The 15,484-nt window shown below is 40.6% G+C and overlaps 2 protein-coding genes across 2 annotated transcripts in view; one reads left to right on the forward strand and one right to left on the reverse strand.

The window, feature by feature from the left end:
- Window positions 1-1,092: 1,092 nt before the first annotated feature.
- LOC109961619 (hydroxycarboxylic acid receptor 2-like) lies at window positions 1,093-2,205 on the reverse strand. The gene has a single exon (XM_020602587.1). It carries the CDS (start codon window positions 2,172-2,174, stop codon window positions 1,200-1,202), a length of 975 nt encoding a protein of 324 aa, XP_020458243.1. The 5' UTR covers window positions 2,175-2,205; the 3' UTR covers window positions 1,093-1,199.
- Window positions 2,206-6,371: 4,166 nt separating this feature from the next.
- hip1rb (huntingtin interacting protein 1 related b) overlaps window positions 6,372-15,484 on the forward strand; it is a 22,089-nt gene continuing 12,976 nt past the window's right edge. The window contains exons 1-7 of the mRNA XM_020602551.1: window positions 6,372-6,696; window positions 13,755-13,818; window positions 14,405-14,547; window positions 14,694-14,750; window positions 14,901-14,981; window positions 15,119-15,195; window positions 15,407-15,468. Of these exons, the coding sequence (XP_020458207.1) occupies window positions 6,604-6,696; window positions 13,755-13,818; window positions 14,405-14,547; window positions 14,694-14,750; window positions 14,901-14,981; window positions 15,119-15,195; window positions 15,407-15,468 (577 nt within the window). The 5' untranslated portion in view covers window positions 6,372-6,603. The remainder of the gene's footprint in view (window positions 6,697-13,754; window positions 13,819-14,404; window positions 14,548-14,693; window positions 14,751-14,900; window positions 14,982-15,118; window positions 15,196-15,406; window positions 15,469-15,484) is intronic.

The following is a 15,484-nucleotide window of genomic DNA, read 5'->3' on the forward strand; positions in this document are numbered from 1 at the left end:
TGCTATGACCAGCTGCAAAGCTGGTAACAGAGACGTCTCGGTTGACGTTTCTGTGTAGTATGGGGCTAGCCCAACCGAGGGGATATAATGTATAGGCCTGGTGGGTTCAGGGTCTTTCATCTTACATCTGCCTGCGTGCAGTTTGGAGGTGCAAGATACCTGAGCGTGTAATGTTAATTTTACCTGTGATCCTTTGAATAAATCAGCACTGTTTTGAAGTTACTTGGACTGTCTCGTCTCTCAGAGTTAGCAATGGTAAGAAGAACCAAAAGTCCTTCAATGGTATACATGCTTTTTGAGGTAACCATATGAACACAGGGGAAGTGGTGTTTGTGGTTTTAAGTGCTATGATCGTAGGTGTGACAACTTTTCAAGGAAACAAAAGCATTTAACATCTATTAACTGTCACTGAGGTTATTAGAAGCCAAAATCAGCAGCTGCTGAAAAGCGGATGTAGTCCTACTTGAAGTAACTTGGGCAAACATTGTGCCATTCACCTATGAATCAGGTTTTTCACCTTGTGTTTAAGGTTTGACTTTATGTAATCAGTCAAATAGATGTCCGCTATCTACTGTATGAAAGAGTTACTATTATCCAAATCTTACAATATGTTTTTTTAGCAACTTTTTTGGGGATATGTAAAATACAGGGCCAATGTAATGATCATAAATGACCTGGTATGAAAAAGCTAAGAGACATAAAGTGATATTGTCATAACAGTTATATGTTTCATTAGTTGTGGTGTAGTTTTCTTATAATTACAAAGCACTTTTCATATGAGATCATAAGTGTGGGGAAGAAATGTCTTATTATAATATACTTAAATCACAACAAGAGCAGAAATGTTGTTTGGTGTCTGTATAAATTAGGCAAAACAAGCACATTTGTTTGACAGCTTTACAATAGCATTTATTTAGCCAAATGCAGTTAATACAGTATATAGAGGATTAAATATAGCATTTTAAAGCAACACTATGATTTTTGAAAGAAGAAATACATTCATGACGGTTTCTAAAGTGGCTCAAACAAAGGTCTCACTTTATCATAGATTATTTCACTTCTGTTTTGCAAAGGCAGTTACTATATAAAAAAATGCTGTTAATATATAGTGGATAAGATTGAGAGAAGCAAAAATAGCACCTTGCTGGATGTTGCACTCACATAACAGATTTAAATATGAGGCTGCCTGCATCTCATGATCACAGCTGGCTGATTGACTGGGAGCCTGTTTCTCGAGTTTTCTTCTCTGTGCTTTCAGCAGTGCTGCCTTGGGCCAGATGAAGAGCTTTCCTGCAGAAGTTCTTGAAGACAGAGCTGGAGAAGTAGTAGACCACAGGATCCAGCACGCTGTTGAGGTAGGTCAGGGTGATGGTAATGAAGAAGGCAGTGTTCAGCTCCTCCCGTTCGGTACAGTCTTTAGTGCTTTGCATCTTGATCCAAATCACCAGATGCGTGATGTTGCTGGGGAAGTAGCAGATGCTGAAGAGGACCACCACCACAGTGATGAAGAACAGAGCCTTTTTAATCTTTGCTTGCTGAGCAAGCTGTCTCCCTTTAAGGTGGCTAATAATGTTGACTGTGCAGTAGAGAATCACAAAAAGAGGCACATAGAAAGAAAAGAGAAACTCAAAGTTATGCCAACTCAGACTTTGACTTTGACTTTGACTTTGACTGTCCGTAATGTTAACACTGACACTGAAGCTCTCACAGGTGGAGTTGGTATGTGATAAACGGAAGATATGAGCAGTCATTGAAATGGTGATCAACCACAGTGCAAGTGCTCCAAACGCAGCTTTAGAGACACTCAGAGAGTTGATGAGATGATGGGGATGCACTACACGCATGTACCTGTCCACAGCAATAGCCATCAAGAAGAAAGCACTTCCACTGCGATTCATTGCCAACATGAAGAGGCAGATGTTGCAGAATGTGTCTCCAAACTTCCAGCTGATCCCAGATTTGTAGTAGCTTGCACGGAAAGGCAAAGCCATGTTAAGCAGAAAGTCAGCCACTGCCAGGTTGAAGAGTAGCACTGTGCTGCTCTTCCATGGCTTCAGGTGGAAGCAGAAGATCCAAAGAGCCAGACCATTTCCAAGAACTCCCAAAATAAACTCTGTCACCAGCAGAGGAGGGAGCATGCTGATCAACAGAGTTCCATTAAAATGACACTGCATATTGAGGTATGTGCTGCCTGACTGGTTGCAGATACACAAAATAACCCCTCTCAGTACTGCCTGTGTTCTATAAAGGGAAACATCTGAGCAAAAAAGTGTTGGTGGTTTTGCTTTACAGGAAACCCAGTTCTGCTTTTCATCGAATGTTAAAAGACACAAAATAGGTTGGGTCTCTTTGGTAGAATGAATTTGTCTTCAAAGATACAAAGGGTTGAATAATTACATCAGAGGAGCTAGCAGGTAATGAACATTATCAGTTCACCATACCTGTACATGTGGAAATCAATATAAAATTTTACCCCTAAGGCTTGCGTAAAATGTTCTTTATCTTATTGCTGAAATCTTTGATTAAAAACAATTCGCCTGAATAAAATCTGGAATCATCCAATAGTTCAGCCTTTACAGGGCATGTTTTGCACACCACTTTTGCTGTTTGTCAAATATACTTAATGCTTCATCATGAACTATTTTAAATTTTTTTTGTTACATGTTTTGATTTATGCAGTTATTTTAATTAAATGTACATACTGCAAAGTATGATAAACTATCTGTTTTGTGGTTTTTAGCTTCATAATTCTTAACATATTTAGTTGTTTTAGAATTAATATCAAATATATATGTTTTGTTATCTTTGCTTAATACCTTGTAATAACTAAGCAACAACATGCTAGTTGCTTTTTAATCCAATAATAATCTCTTTTAGTCAGCAAAGATGGGCCAGTGACCCAGCTCTAATTCTAAGAGCTGATAAGATGTGAAAAATTGAAGCCATTAAAAGTCACCGGATGTCACAGTAAGACAGTAATGTTTCTCACCTCTTTTCTAAAATAATGTTCACCCCCATCTAAAGTGAAGCCTGGTAGTGACAGCATCATACTGCAGATCATACACTTTGACACTGGTCATAATTGAGGAACACAGCAAAACACTGATGGGCAATTAGCAAAACTCTTACATTGAGCATGAACACCTCAGCTCAAACACCTTAAGCACAAAGATTTTTGGGGACACATTTTTCTAATGTCACTGACTGACCCAGTCCAAATTCATATTCCCAGTGGAAATCTGTGCCAGTCCACTGATGTGCCCCATCATGTCTGACGGGGTGGATCTGCAGGGGTGAACAGAGGAAACTACACAAATGCAGCTCTAACAGTCAAAATGAAGCTCTGAGAAGTGCCGGTGCTGTGTGTAGAGAGGACTGAATAAAGGGTCTGATTATCTATTTGTGTCCAGTGGTGTTGGGTTTATTTCTGACAAATGTACATTTGTAAACATGTTTATTACTTATTGCTATTTTGTTTATTAAAATTTAAGTCTATAATGCAACCAGATGCCAAAAGATACATATTGAAAAGTTTGATATCGCCTGCACACAGATGTTTGGTATTGTAACAGGCCACTTCCAGACTTCTGAATCGACACCCACATTTAAGTTTTATTTAGCGATTCAAGTATAATGAATGAAGTTAAACCAAACTGGAATTCAGTCTGAACACTAGGCTGGTGAAAATGTGTCAGAAGCATGTTCATACAGACAAATGCACATCCTAGACAAACTCCTCTTTCAGAAAGCCAAGACACACCAGAGGAAGATCAGTGTGTAAAGGCAACTCGGTGCATGTAGATCATCTTTCACTATCAGATGCTTTCACAATATGTGTATGTGCATGTGAATGTCTTTGCATACATGTGCAGCTTTTCAGTATGTATCAAGTGAACTGTTGTTTATCTACATGAACTGATTCCCCAGGAAAAGAGTTTAGTAGCTTTACTGTGAGATTTGAGTCTAATACCTTATTTTGAAAATGATGAAAGAAACAATGAGACACTGCACTAAACTATAAGATGTTTGGTTTGGTTTGTGTAGTTTACATGAATCTGTTTTCTAGAGTAGAGTATTTTTTCAGTTATACGAATATAGGATAAGAGGTGTTACCTTGTCACATGTTTACCTCTGGTTATGCCAAATTCATGGGGTCATAGATGCGTAGTATTTAACTATCAGAACAACAACAAGCTGAAAAGGGCTATGAGGAAGCTCACAGAGACAATATGTAAACCTCTACTGCTGCCTACTGGATGACATTTTAAATCACGGCTCTTAAAATGTGTTTTGGAGACTGCGTGATCTGAGTCCATTTTGAATTATCAGTCCTCCTAAATATATCATTGTGGATGTATGCTATTAATTTTAGTATGAAATAAGTAAAAAGCAAATAAAAAGTGTCAATGTTCAGGTCAGGGCTGCATGCAAAAATGTCAACCACGTATACATAAACCTTTTAGTTGTAAAATATTGTATGACTAAAACAGACACAACTCATATGCTTACAAGTAGGAGGGTGAGAGGTTGTAGGAATTATTGTATTTGATAGATGAACAATTTGTCCTCTTTGTGCAGGACATTTTTATGTAAAAGCAATTTACAGGATTTTACCAAGAGATAAAATTAAGACACAAGGTTAAAACACATTTAGACAGATGACACACAACAGCAACTATAGGAGACAACCCTTTCTGAAGACACAAGGTTAAAACACACAGCAACTATAGGAGACAACCCTTTCTTTCTCTGCTTGTTGATGACAATCTGCAGACAAGCGTACACAACATTTCTCAAATGCCTTATCAGTCATAGCGTCATTAAATCGGTCATTGGTTTTTCACGTCACAGCAGTCACATAGTAATTTTGAAATGGATGTCAGGTCTGAGTCTGCTTGGTATTGTGTGTGTGTGTATGTAGTGTTCAGACATGGTAGAAAAATGTAAAACAGCCAGCTTGGCCTGTAGAGCAAACTCGCCTTTTGTTCCCAGCTCCTGTTGTTTCCGTAAGCCCTTGTGGTTCCTGCACCTGCATATCTGGAAACAAAGCGTTATGTTGTTACTCCGCCCAGAGCAACGAACATTAAAATCCAGTTTTACAACACTGAAGCGGACTGAAATGCAGATGGAGCCTAAAATGTACATAAGAAATGACTAAAGTGTTTTGTTATTCCAGTCTGCTGTCAGACGGTGACTTCAGCTGCAAAGTGGGAAACAACACTGACAACTTGCAGTCTGACTTGGTTCACATTAAAATCTATGACAACTAACATCTTAATGATGTATCACTGTTTCAAGTTTTGGCTGAAATGTTTAAATGCTAAAAGTTGGACCAGGAAGTCAAGTAAATCAGACAGACAAAACAGGTTTATCCACATGCTGCATGTCATATGGTTTGTCAGCCCATGTTAAGTACAGTTGGGCAAAACAAGAGACACAACCCTCCATAATACATTAAAGAGGTAAATAAAGAGGAGGTTACCTGATGACCAACAGAAATACACTGAACTGATGATCATTTGCTGATGTCCTTTATTAATTCTAAGCATCAGAGGAGATGTAGCTACATCAACAGAATGATCCGTTTTTAAAGCTTTATGCATCATAATACAGCAGCTGCATCTGAGGAAGTGGTCTCTGAATTTATTTATCACAAATTAATAAAGCGCTGGGGTTTGCAGGCATCAAAGAAAAAATAAACTGAAAAAAACCCCTACAGACTCATTCTAATGTTTCTCCATTTGTTACCATCAACACACTCAGACACTGTGCAATCCTGCAACACTATAAAGTGCGTTATGATCTTTGTCCATTTTATGTTAAAGCACCTTCCACCTTTTATTTTTGAACTTTTTACACTTATCTAAGACATTAGCTACAGCGATTAAAAGAAGCCCAATAAAGCAATCTAAACCTTGACAGCTTGCTTCAAAGAGCAGTTTGCATTGGATATTAATCATATGTAAATATTAGCCTGTCTCATTTCCATGTGTCCCAGCAGTCTACATACTGTAAACATACAGTAGGCACATCCTCTGATTTTTAATGGGATCTTAATTTTCTGGTTTGGCTCATCACTGCTTGACTGTTTTTGTCAAAGCAGGATTAAAAGAGAGTCACAAAATCCTCTGAATAAAAAATGATCTTCATGGTTTTTGGTTTCACTGTAATGGAGTCGCTGTCCAAGGATGACAGCAGAGGCCGGTACAAATAAAAGTGGAAATACAGAGCGCAGAGGGGGGAAGCTGAGCAAAGCACTTGAGTTACCTGCTGATGTTTGTAGCCGGAAAACCTTACATAATGTGTGAGAGGATGTCGACAGCGGAGGACACGATGTTGGTTTCCTCCACCTTGGGGGAGGATCCGTCCACGTAATGCAACGCACTCACCCGCGTTTCCTTTCCGAGCCGCGAAGCATCACCGGCGATGAAGTCGCGTCTTGGAGATGTTCCTGATACGCACGGAGGGATCCTAATCTAGACAGAGGAAGGAACCCCTGATATCTGCCGTCGGTTGGACATTTTGCTGTTTTGGTTTTGGGAAAGGGGAGGGTGAGGATAAGTAGTCCACGCTATTTCCGAACCGTCACTGTCAAACTAGAGAATGAACACCATAAGACATGCGCCCACTCGGGTGAAAAGCAGGCGGATTGAGACCAATCTCGGAGCCGAGAAGGAGCATTTTGCCAAGCAGCAGGTAAATAAAATCCACTAGGACTCGGTGGGTTATTGCTCACTGTGGGATGGGAAAGCTACTGCTTTTCCAGGCCTACTGCAGATGTAGCTACCACCTGAGTGAAGATGTGTAGTGGTCAGCCCACCGCATAGGCCACATTACCAATGGCCAAATTAAATAGGGAGTTGAACGTTTATCCTGTGAATTAAATGTATTAAAGGTGCAAAGTTCTGCCGTTTCTCTTCTTGCTAAAATCAATTCAGTAAACCCCACCTGAGTCATGATTATTATGAGGGATTCCCTTTCTATGTTTAACATGTGTAGGCTGTATACACTCACCTGTATAATTGTATCCACTTCATTGCAACACTTCAGCCTTAACTTCTGTGTTTATGAAGCTCAAAATGTTTAGGTTTTTGGCTAAATTGCCATAAATGTATACATTCAATGCTATGTTTATTTTTGAGGTCATAGTCAAAGGCAGCGTTGTACTGGACTACTTTATATTTGTCCTCCCAGCTACATACATAAAATGTTAGGAACACCTCCAAAGTGGCCGGTAAGTGTAAACCCACCCACCCCCAAAAAACTGTAGACTATTTATCACTGTCTGCTCAACACTGCTGCTTTCACTTTGAAATGTGAAGATGTTGTTTCACTGTCGACCTTTAACATGTGGACACACTTTGTTTCAGAGGCACAAGCTTGCTCAGTCACCAGAATATAAGAAAATGGTGAATTCTGAGAGTTTTGACCATTTTATCATAAGAAAACTGGAAGTGCTCTGTAGAGTCACACCATTAATTCTTCCCTGAAGTCTGTCCATTGGTATCACGCTCATCTTGTCTTTCCTGTTTGGCCACCTTTCCTCCCTCCCAGACATTTCTCTCCATTTTGAACTGCTTTGCTGTGGGATGTTTCTAGTTAGGAAGCAGAAAGAGAAGCTTAAACTCTGCGATACTTCCTTTGTGGTGTACTGAGAAGATCAGATTCGGTTTCTTTTCGATGAAGATTTGGTCACTGTTCATACAACAACAGGTGCTTTGCGGTTTGTGGCTGTTACTTCACTGCAGTCATACGCCAAATAAAGTACATGAGTGAGCGAGGGAGTAACGTAGAAAGTGCTGAGTGAGTTCTTACACTTGACAAATCCCCTTTGTTATACTTGAGTTGCTGTTTCAAATGAAGCACACACCCCAGTCTGAGAAACATGAGATTCAAAATAGGTTGAATAACTAAACAAACGGTGGAGCAGCTGCCTGGTGCACCGACCGGCAACACTTTCAGCACTGTTATCTAAAACAGGCTGAGCTTTCCTTTTGCTTAGTGTACAGATTCTACTAGCTGTACTAGCTGAACTATAGTTCAGCTAGTCTCTGTCAGTGCTTTATTTGCTTTTGAAGCACATGTAGCGAGGTGGAGCTTATATGTGCATATATGCGTTGTCATCATCATTAATTAAAAGTGTTTTTTATTTTCTCCAGTCCCCTCCCTGCTGGGTGTGTGTGTGTGTGTGTGTGTGTGTTGGCCTGAGAGATTATCTGATACTGCAGCATATTTGTTGATTGGAAAGCCAAATGGCAACAAGTATGCACAGTTTTGATTTCATAACCAGCCATTGTTGTCTTATTGCTTCTTGTTGTGTGTACAGGACAACTTGCAAAGTGTTGTTTAAAACTCTACTCTGCCTTAGGTGTTTCTTGTTAATGTGACTGAGAAATAGAGGAGCAACCAGCTGAATGAATCCACTGACCACCATGCAGATTACCTGAGGAGGAATCCAGACTCATGTCTGGCTGAAGAAAATTTATCATGTGACTCTTTATCACAATAATCGGCATTTTACTACAACTATAGTTCAGCTAGTACTCGACTAGTGAACTCATTAAATATACAGTGTGTACTGGCTAAACAACATACCTGTTTAAAAAGGCATACTGTGCAGTGGAATAAGTGCTCTTTAGCTGCACTTAGCTGTGTCTGAAATGAGGAGGCCTGTTTATTTTTTATAATAGATTAATGTTTTGCCATAGGGTTTCTCTGTGCTGCCCATTCATCCTGTGCACTGACTGAAACTCCTCTGTTCCACTTCACTTGCACTCCACACTCCCGTGTTCTCTCTGCTTCATGTTGGCCTTGGTGCCAAGGTGAAATGTCTCACACTGCTTCCTGTATGTGCGTGTGTGTGTGTGTGTGTGTGTGTGTGTGTAGTGTTGTGTTTGCTTTCACTCATTCCTGTTGCCTGAGTGAGCGCCCGTGAGAGACAGAAGAGGCATGAGAGTGCTAGAGGGTAAACATAGCTACTGAGTGGGAGTAGAAGAAGAATTAAAAGCACTTTAGTTATAAGTGTTTCATGTTTTATTTAAAAAAGACATTAAGTGAAGTCTTTTTTGTATTGAGCTCTAGATCAGCATTTGTCAGCAAACAAGACTAAACCTTTAAACATTTTTCTAAGAAAAGAAACTGGGAGTCCTGTAATTTTTTTCTCTCTTTAAAACTGAAATGAAAGCTCATAATTAATTATAGAGATGGGAATTATGAGTATTATAGCTGTACAAAATCCACATGTATTGTTCATGCGCTATTTACAAACCATGCGCTAATGATGCCCACAGTATCCTTGTATAATCACTGACAACAGACCAATGTAAAGTCCTAAACACAGTGTAATCATCACACTGTTTGCATCCAATGGGACGTATGTTTGGTGCCCTGGCAGACATGATGTTTAACAGATACTCATGATGATGAACATCCTGCAAGTCATGAGCCTGAAAAATTGGGCTGTTAAAGAACAAAGCATCTTTTGTTTAATATTTTATCGGCTGTACTATGCAATTTAATTTGACATAACTGTGAGTTATAACAGATTATTATCTTTACAGACATTTGAATGTTTTTTTTTACACATTCACTCTTTAAGTTCATTCCTCATGCTGCCTTTGACCTATTTTCCATTATATTATGTAGTATTTACACTTATAGTAACTTTACAAAGTCATTTTATCAGAGAAAGAATATTAAGTGTAAGTGAAACACATGTTGAAATCCTTATGTTCACCCGAAAGTGCTGTCAAGGATATTTAACTCTTCACTTTGCATTTCCTTTGTTGCTTCTGTGATGCCTTTTTCACTGGTTAGTACACAGCTACACTACACATAGCTAGCCTCAGCTAATAGGTGTGAACTGTGATAAGTCTATTTGTGACCTTGGCAGCCTGATCCGCAGCAGCAGTTTGTTGAATTAAGCTGATAAGGACCTGCATAAAGTGCTCTTGCCTCGGGACATTATGTGCAGTGAGAAGCAGGTCAGGTGAAGCAGTGATGCTTTGGGTTTATTAACTTCACAAACGCGTTGACTTTAGGATGTCGAAGCACATGGACACACTGCTGAAAAGCAGAGATGAAAAGGTAAGCGGAGATGCCTCAAGGTCAGAGGTATTAATTCCATGTAGGGGGTGTAGGGTTTTTGGACTATGGAGTGAGTGAGTGACTGTATGGCTACTGTAATGTTAGTTGGCAGTAGGCCTCGTGGCAGGCCTCAGGGATTAGTCAAGGCTTTCCCTCCTTCATTTCTCCTCTCTGCTGGGCAGGGGATTTACTGCTGCACAAACCAGTTGTTAGGCAGCCATGCAGTCTACAGTGTCAGCATGTCTGGAACTCTCTGATCGCATTGCTCTGTTCATAAAAAGGCTGCGTCTGACTTAACTTTTGACCATTAAGGAAATGGTATCTGTGTGTGACCTGTGTGTAGGCTTGATAGTGAGACCTTGTATTGTGTGTAGGCAGAGAGCTCTACCAACAAGTAGTTTTCTCAGAAAGAAAGAAATACAGCAAAATAATAGCAGTTAAATTTGTAGGAAAGTAGGTAAGCACTAGTAATTATAGATGCAATGATTTATCTGTTAATTGAGTAACATATTAACAGAAAATTAATTGGCTACTTTTTTAGTTATGAGTTAGTTAAAGAAATTTTTAAGGGAGAAATCGGACTGAAAATACTTAGAAAAAATCAACTGGGCTAGATTTCTAGGTCGAAGACGTTTCACCTCTCATCCAAGAGGCTTCATCAGTTCTGACTGACTGGTGTTGAGCTGGAGATATTTATCCCCCTCTGTGTGGTTTCAGTCCTTTGAAGGAAAATTGTTTTTTCAGTTTACTATGACCTGGATGTCTAAGAATCTGCACAGACATGTTAAGGGAGAAATCAAAACATTCTATTGTGAAAGACATTTGAGTATTGTGTTGCTATTTTTCACTGTTTTCTGATGTTTTATGAACCAAATGTTTCTATTTTTTGCAGTGACGAGTAATCGAAAGGGTTCTAATTCTGATCCCTGTGCAGCCAGCGATCGTTACTTTCTTAATGGCCTTTAAGCACGTACGCTGTAGTGCTGCAAAAAGTGACATTGATATTGGCTATTGTTTTCAAAAATGCTTTGTAGCTGTAACAGCTATTCATCACATGCTTAATGTTACAGTATACTGTATGTAGTATTTGGTCGCCGTCCTCCTTTCACGATCTTTTGTCACTGCTCTCTGACTGATAGCCATTACTATGAGAGTCTCCCTGCAGCCTCGCTGCTCAGTGGCCATCTGTCAAGGCCTCTGTGCCAGGCTCTGTGTGCCAGAGAGCGGCCCCCATCCAACCCACTCTTCTACCCCAGCTGTCGGCTTCCCTCCCCCAACAAACCCCTTATTGTCACACAGGCCTCCGTGCTAGTGCGCTGCACTTGCCCTGTGTAAACGAGGGACTAACGTCAGAAGCAGGCAAGGGGGTGTCTCCTATTAGCCAGCGCAGCCCTCTCTCACTCGGAACGCTAGTTTTCACGCACAGTAGCCCCTCTGTGCTTTGCCGTGTGGCCATGTGTATTTTGGTGGTTGTGTGTGTGGCATGGGGTGGAGTGGTGACTCCCAGGTCTTTAATGACATGTAAAAGACTTTTATAGGGGCTGGTGGAGTGAGGACGCTCCACCACTTGTATGTGATTATGAGTGTAACCAGGGTCTAGTGTTGTCATTAACCAGCTTGTGCAACTTCTACTACATATTAATGAATATGAATATAAATTGGGACTGTGATGAGAGAGAGGCTGAAGATGCTGCTGCTGTGATGCTTGAACTGTATGTTGGATTAGTCTCTTATGTAATACAGCGATGGTGAAGTTGGCCTGCTTAGTTATCACTTCAATTTAGAGCCAGTCCGGCTAAATTTTCATACTCTTCATTTCTTCATCTTGAGGTCAGCTTCTATGGTGTTTAAGGGCACAAAACAAAACAAGCAGACATGAATTTGTGTTGCATTTCTTTCCTATTTTTTTCTATTTTGGTACAAATTGGTCAAGATTTGACTTGACACAGATATCACAACTAAGCATTTTGGGGTAATTATAAAACTGATTTTTCCTAAGCTTACTGTTATCTCCCACGGTTTATTCTCTGGCCAAGTGTTGATTACTTTCCCAGCACATTTCCCTCATACAAAACACCACTGAAATGTGACTTGAGGCGGGGCACACCACACACTTTGGAAGCCTGGGTGGTGTCACAGTCCAGGAATAATTGCTGCCTAGCACAAGTCAACATCATGGTCAGGGAAAACGTGACTTTTAGTAGATAATCCAAAATGAATGTTAAAGAAAGATCAATATTAGCAATCTTCAGTGTTTTGTGTATAAAATTAGAGTTTCCACCCATATACATGTGACACCAACTCCCCACAAAATAAAAATTCCATTCTTGTGAGTGAAGGTGTATCATGAAGCAGCAGCCTCTTTTTGGCCTTATGCACCAAAATAAGAAAAGACCTAAAGCACCTTGTAACTGGGAAATCAGTTGGGTTGGGAAGTGATTCATGAAACAACAGCATGCCTTTAAGTTCATAAGGGATTTAGAGACATCAAATGTGTATGCAGATTGGGCTGTTGGAGACAGGGTGAGGTTATGAACAAGGCAAATACCTTTCAGCTGGATTCAGTATCTTGCTTAAGAGCCTTTCAGCAGGGCAGCCAGAGGTAGACCCACCAGTTCAGGGACTGCGTCTCCAGGCTCTGAACCATAATGTTACTTGCATAGAAGGGGGAGGAGAGCACAGTAGTGTAACATAACTATACCAAGCTTTTTTTTTTTGAGTCTTGTTGTGTGGCTGTGATGTTTAACACCAGAGGTTCACTGAAATGGGTTAGTGTTCATGGGGACACACAGCTCCAACCTGCCTGTGTGCTTCTCCGTCTCTTCCTTCCCATGTTTTTTCAGCAACACTTGCTTTACCTGTTGGACAGGTTATGGAATAGCGTGTGCTGTGTCCTGTGTTCCTGTACTTTCATTTTGTTGTTTCACACAGGTGGCATAAAATGTAGCAAATGTATCACACATGGTTTTGGTCAATATCTTTATAAAGATATTAGTGATGTAGCACCAGCAACAAAACAAAGAGAATGAAAGTGACATGTTGTGTAATCATTTTGCTTCTGTTACTGTCCTTACGCTAAACTTAGGAGAGCACTCATTCAAAATGGCAAGAGACCTAACTCTGTGTTCATCATGAATGAGTGTTTGTTTGGCCTAACCATAAGGTGAGAGTCAAGAGTCCATCTGTCGAACACTGTGTGAACACAGTAGAGACTCGCTGTTTCATTTTTACTCCTATTCATTTCTGTCATTGCAGTGCAGCCTGATATCACTTGTTTGACTCCTGCTCTATATTCAGCGTCTCAGGGCTTGTTTATTTGGTACACCTATTGTAAGCTTTACTGATAGTGAAGCAGTGGTTAGCACTGTTGACTCAGCAAGAAGTTTGAGCCCTGTCCGACCCGGGGCCCTTCTGTGCGGAGTTTGCACGTTGTGCGTGGGTTCTCTCCGGATGCTCTGACTTCCTCCCACAGTCCAAAGACATGATTCTATGTCTCATCCCTGTGATAAACAGGCAACCTGTCCAGGGTGTACCCCACCTCTTGCCCAGTGTCAGCTGGGATTGTCTCCAGCCCCCTCTTCAGCATAAGCAGTATAAATGATGGATGGATATGAGTGGTGAGGCAAACTATAGAATATCTCAGAGTAACTCTTCTCCTCTCCTTCCAGCTGAGCAGCATCGGCAAAGCCATCAACTCTACTGAGACGCCTGTGAAGGAGAAACATGCACGACGTATCCTTTTTTAAAAAGGCAGTTCCAAACTCACATCAATAGAGATTTTGTTTTAGACCATTAAGTAGTGTGGGGCGCTGCATTTCATCAGTACTACACAGTCTTCTACTATGAATGCTCAGAAGATCATTAATAGTCCTGATCATGATGTTTTTGAGCTTTGTCCTTTTGGCTTTTGCTACAGGATGCTTAAGACACAGACATGACGTTTCAGACTGTTTTTTTTTTACTCCTGTGGCCGTTGAGAGACTGAATCTTTTAATGGAGCGGGGATGTGCAATCCTGCACCTTATGCCTATAGGAGCTGTATAGATTTTCCAGCTCCACCCAGTGGATTGTATTGGACTTTTGGCTTGCTCTGATTTGACCTCATTTCCTTACACTTCTTTTCTTTTGTTCAGATTTTTTTCTTTGACTGCTTATTTTTGTTGAGTAAATTACCTCATAGTTGTTGTTAAATGGGTGTAGAAACAGTTAATGAGCTGGATATGTTACTTTTCATTCTGACTTGTTTAACAATAAAAATGCACATGTAATATGTGGAGTAGCCAGCACTCTTGCACTTCCTTAACTACAACAACAACAGGAATCATCCTGGGGACTCACAGGGAGAAGGGGGCCTACACCTTCTGGTCCTATGCTCTGGGCTTCCCTCTGCCCAGCAGCTCCATCCTCAGCTGGAAGTTCTGCCATGTACTCCACAAAATCCTGCGGGACGGGCACCAAAATGTAAGGCACTAACTCCTCCTATGTTACTGTCTATTCATATCTATGACATCATGGATAAGGTAAAAGTGAAGAGGTGTGACCTTAATAGAATTTGCCTGATAGGACTGAATGTTAATTGCTGTTCATTCAAGCTGTTACCTTCCTAGGTTCTACAAGACTGTGTTAGACATCACAGTACTCTAGTTGACACTGGAAAGCTATGGGTGAGTCTTGGTATGCATGCAAGATACATCATACATTTGGTGTGAGGCCTGGAATAATATATGTCCAGTAAGAGACAAGAAGGCTTTGATTTAATTAGATATTTCTATTTATTATCATTTTGTGCTCAATTCTTGCTTGTCTGATTACAGGGCAACCTACATGACAGATATGGACAGCTGGTGGCTCTGTATACCAAGCTGCTATGCACCAAAATGGAGTTTCATGTGAAGGTAAGGACATCCTGTGACATGTCGCAGCACACACTGTGCTACCAAGATGCATGTAAGGGATGATTCAGCAAAATATTAGGAATCCACACTGTGAGTGGGAAGTGGCACTAATACACCAACAATGTACCTCTATGTAGCATAAAGAAATCCCCCCGAACCTGGAGGTCACAGATGAAGTCCTGGAGCGCACTGCAGGATCAGACATTAATAATGTGTAAGTTTCCAATACTGCCAATATTGCCTTTGTTGTTTCTGTTCAGCCTTAAATCCCAATCTTCATCAATCATGCATACGGCTGCTGACAACCAGTGTGTTCATAAAATCAACAGACAAGCCCTGCTCCTCATTTCATTTCACAGGGTCACATTGGCATTATTTCTGAGTCCCTTTTCTGTCTAACAAAGGTATCAACTTCTCTCCTGCAGGTTCCAGCTCACAGTGGAGGTGTTTGATTACATGGATGCAGAGTTGAGGTTGGCTGAGACAGGAAAAAAAAACCCTCC

Source organism: Monopterus albus, unplaced genomic scaffold (genome assembly GCF_001952655.1).
Source record: "Monopterus albus unplaced genomic scaffold, M_albus_1.0 scaffold56.1, whole genome shotgun sequence".
Taxonomy (NCBI): domain Eukaryota; kingdom Metazoa; phylum Chordata; class Actinopteri; order Synbranchiformes; family Synbranchidae; genus Monopterus; species Monopterus albus.

Excerpts from the sequence above, each read along its gene's own strand:
- LOC109961619 (XM_020602587.1), bottom strand. The coding sequence starts at position 2,174 with ATGCAGTGTCATTTTAATGGAACTCTGTTGATCAGCATGCTCCCTCCT.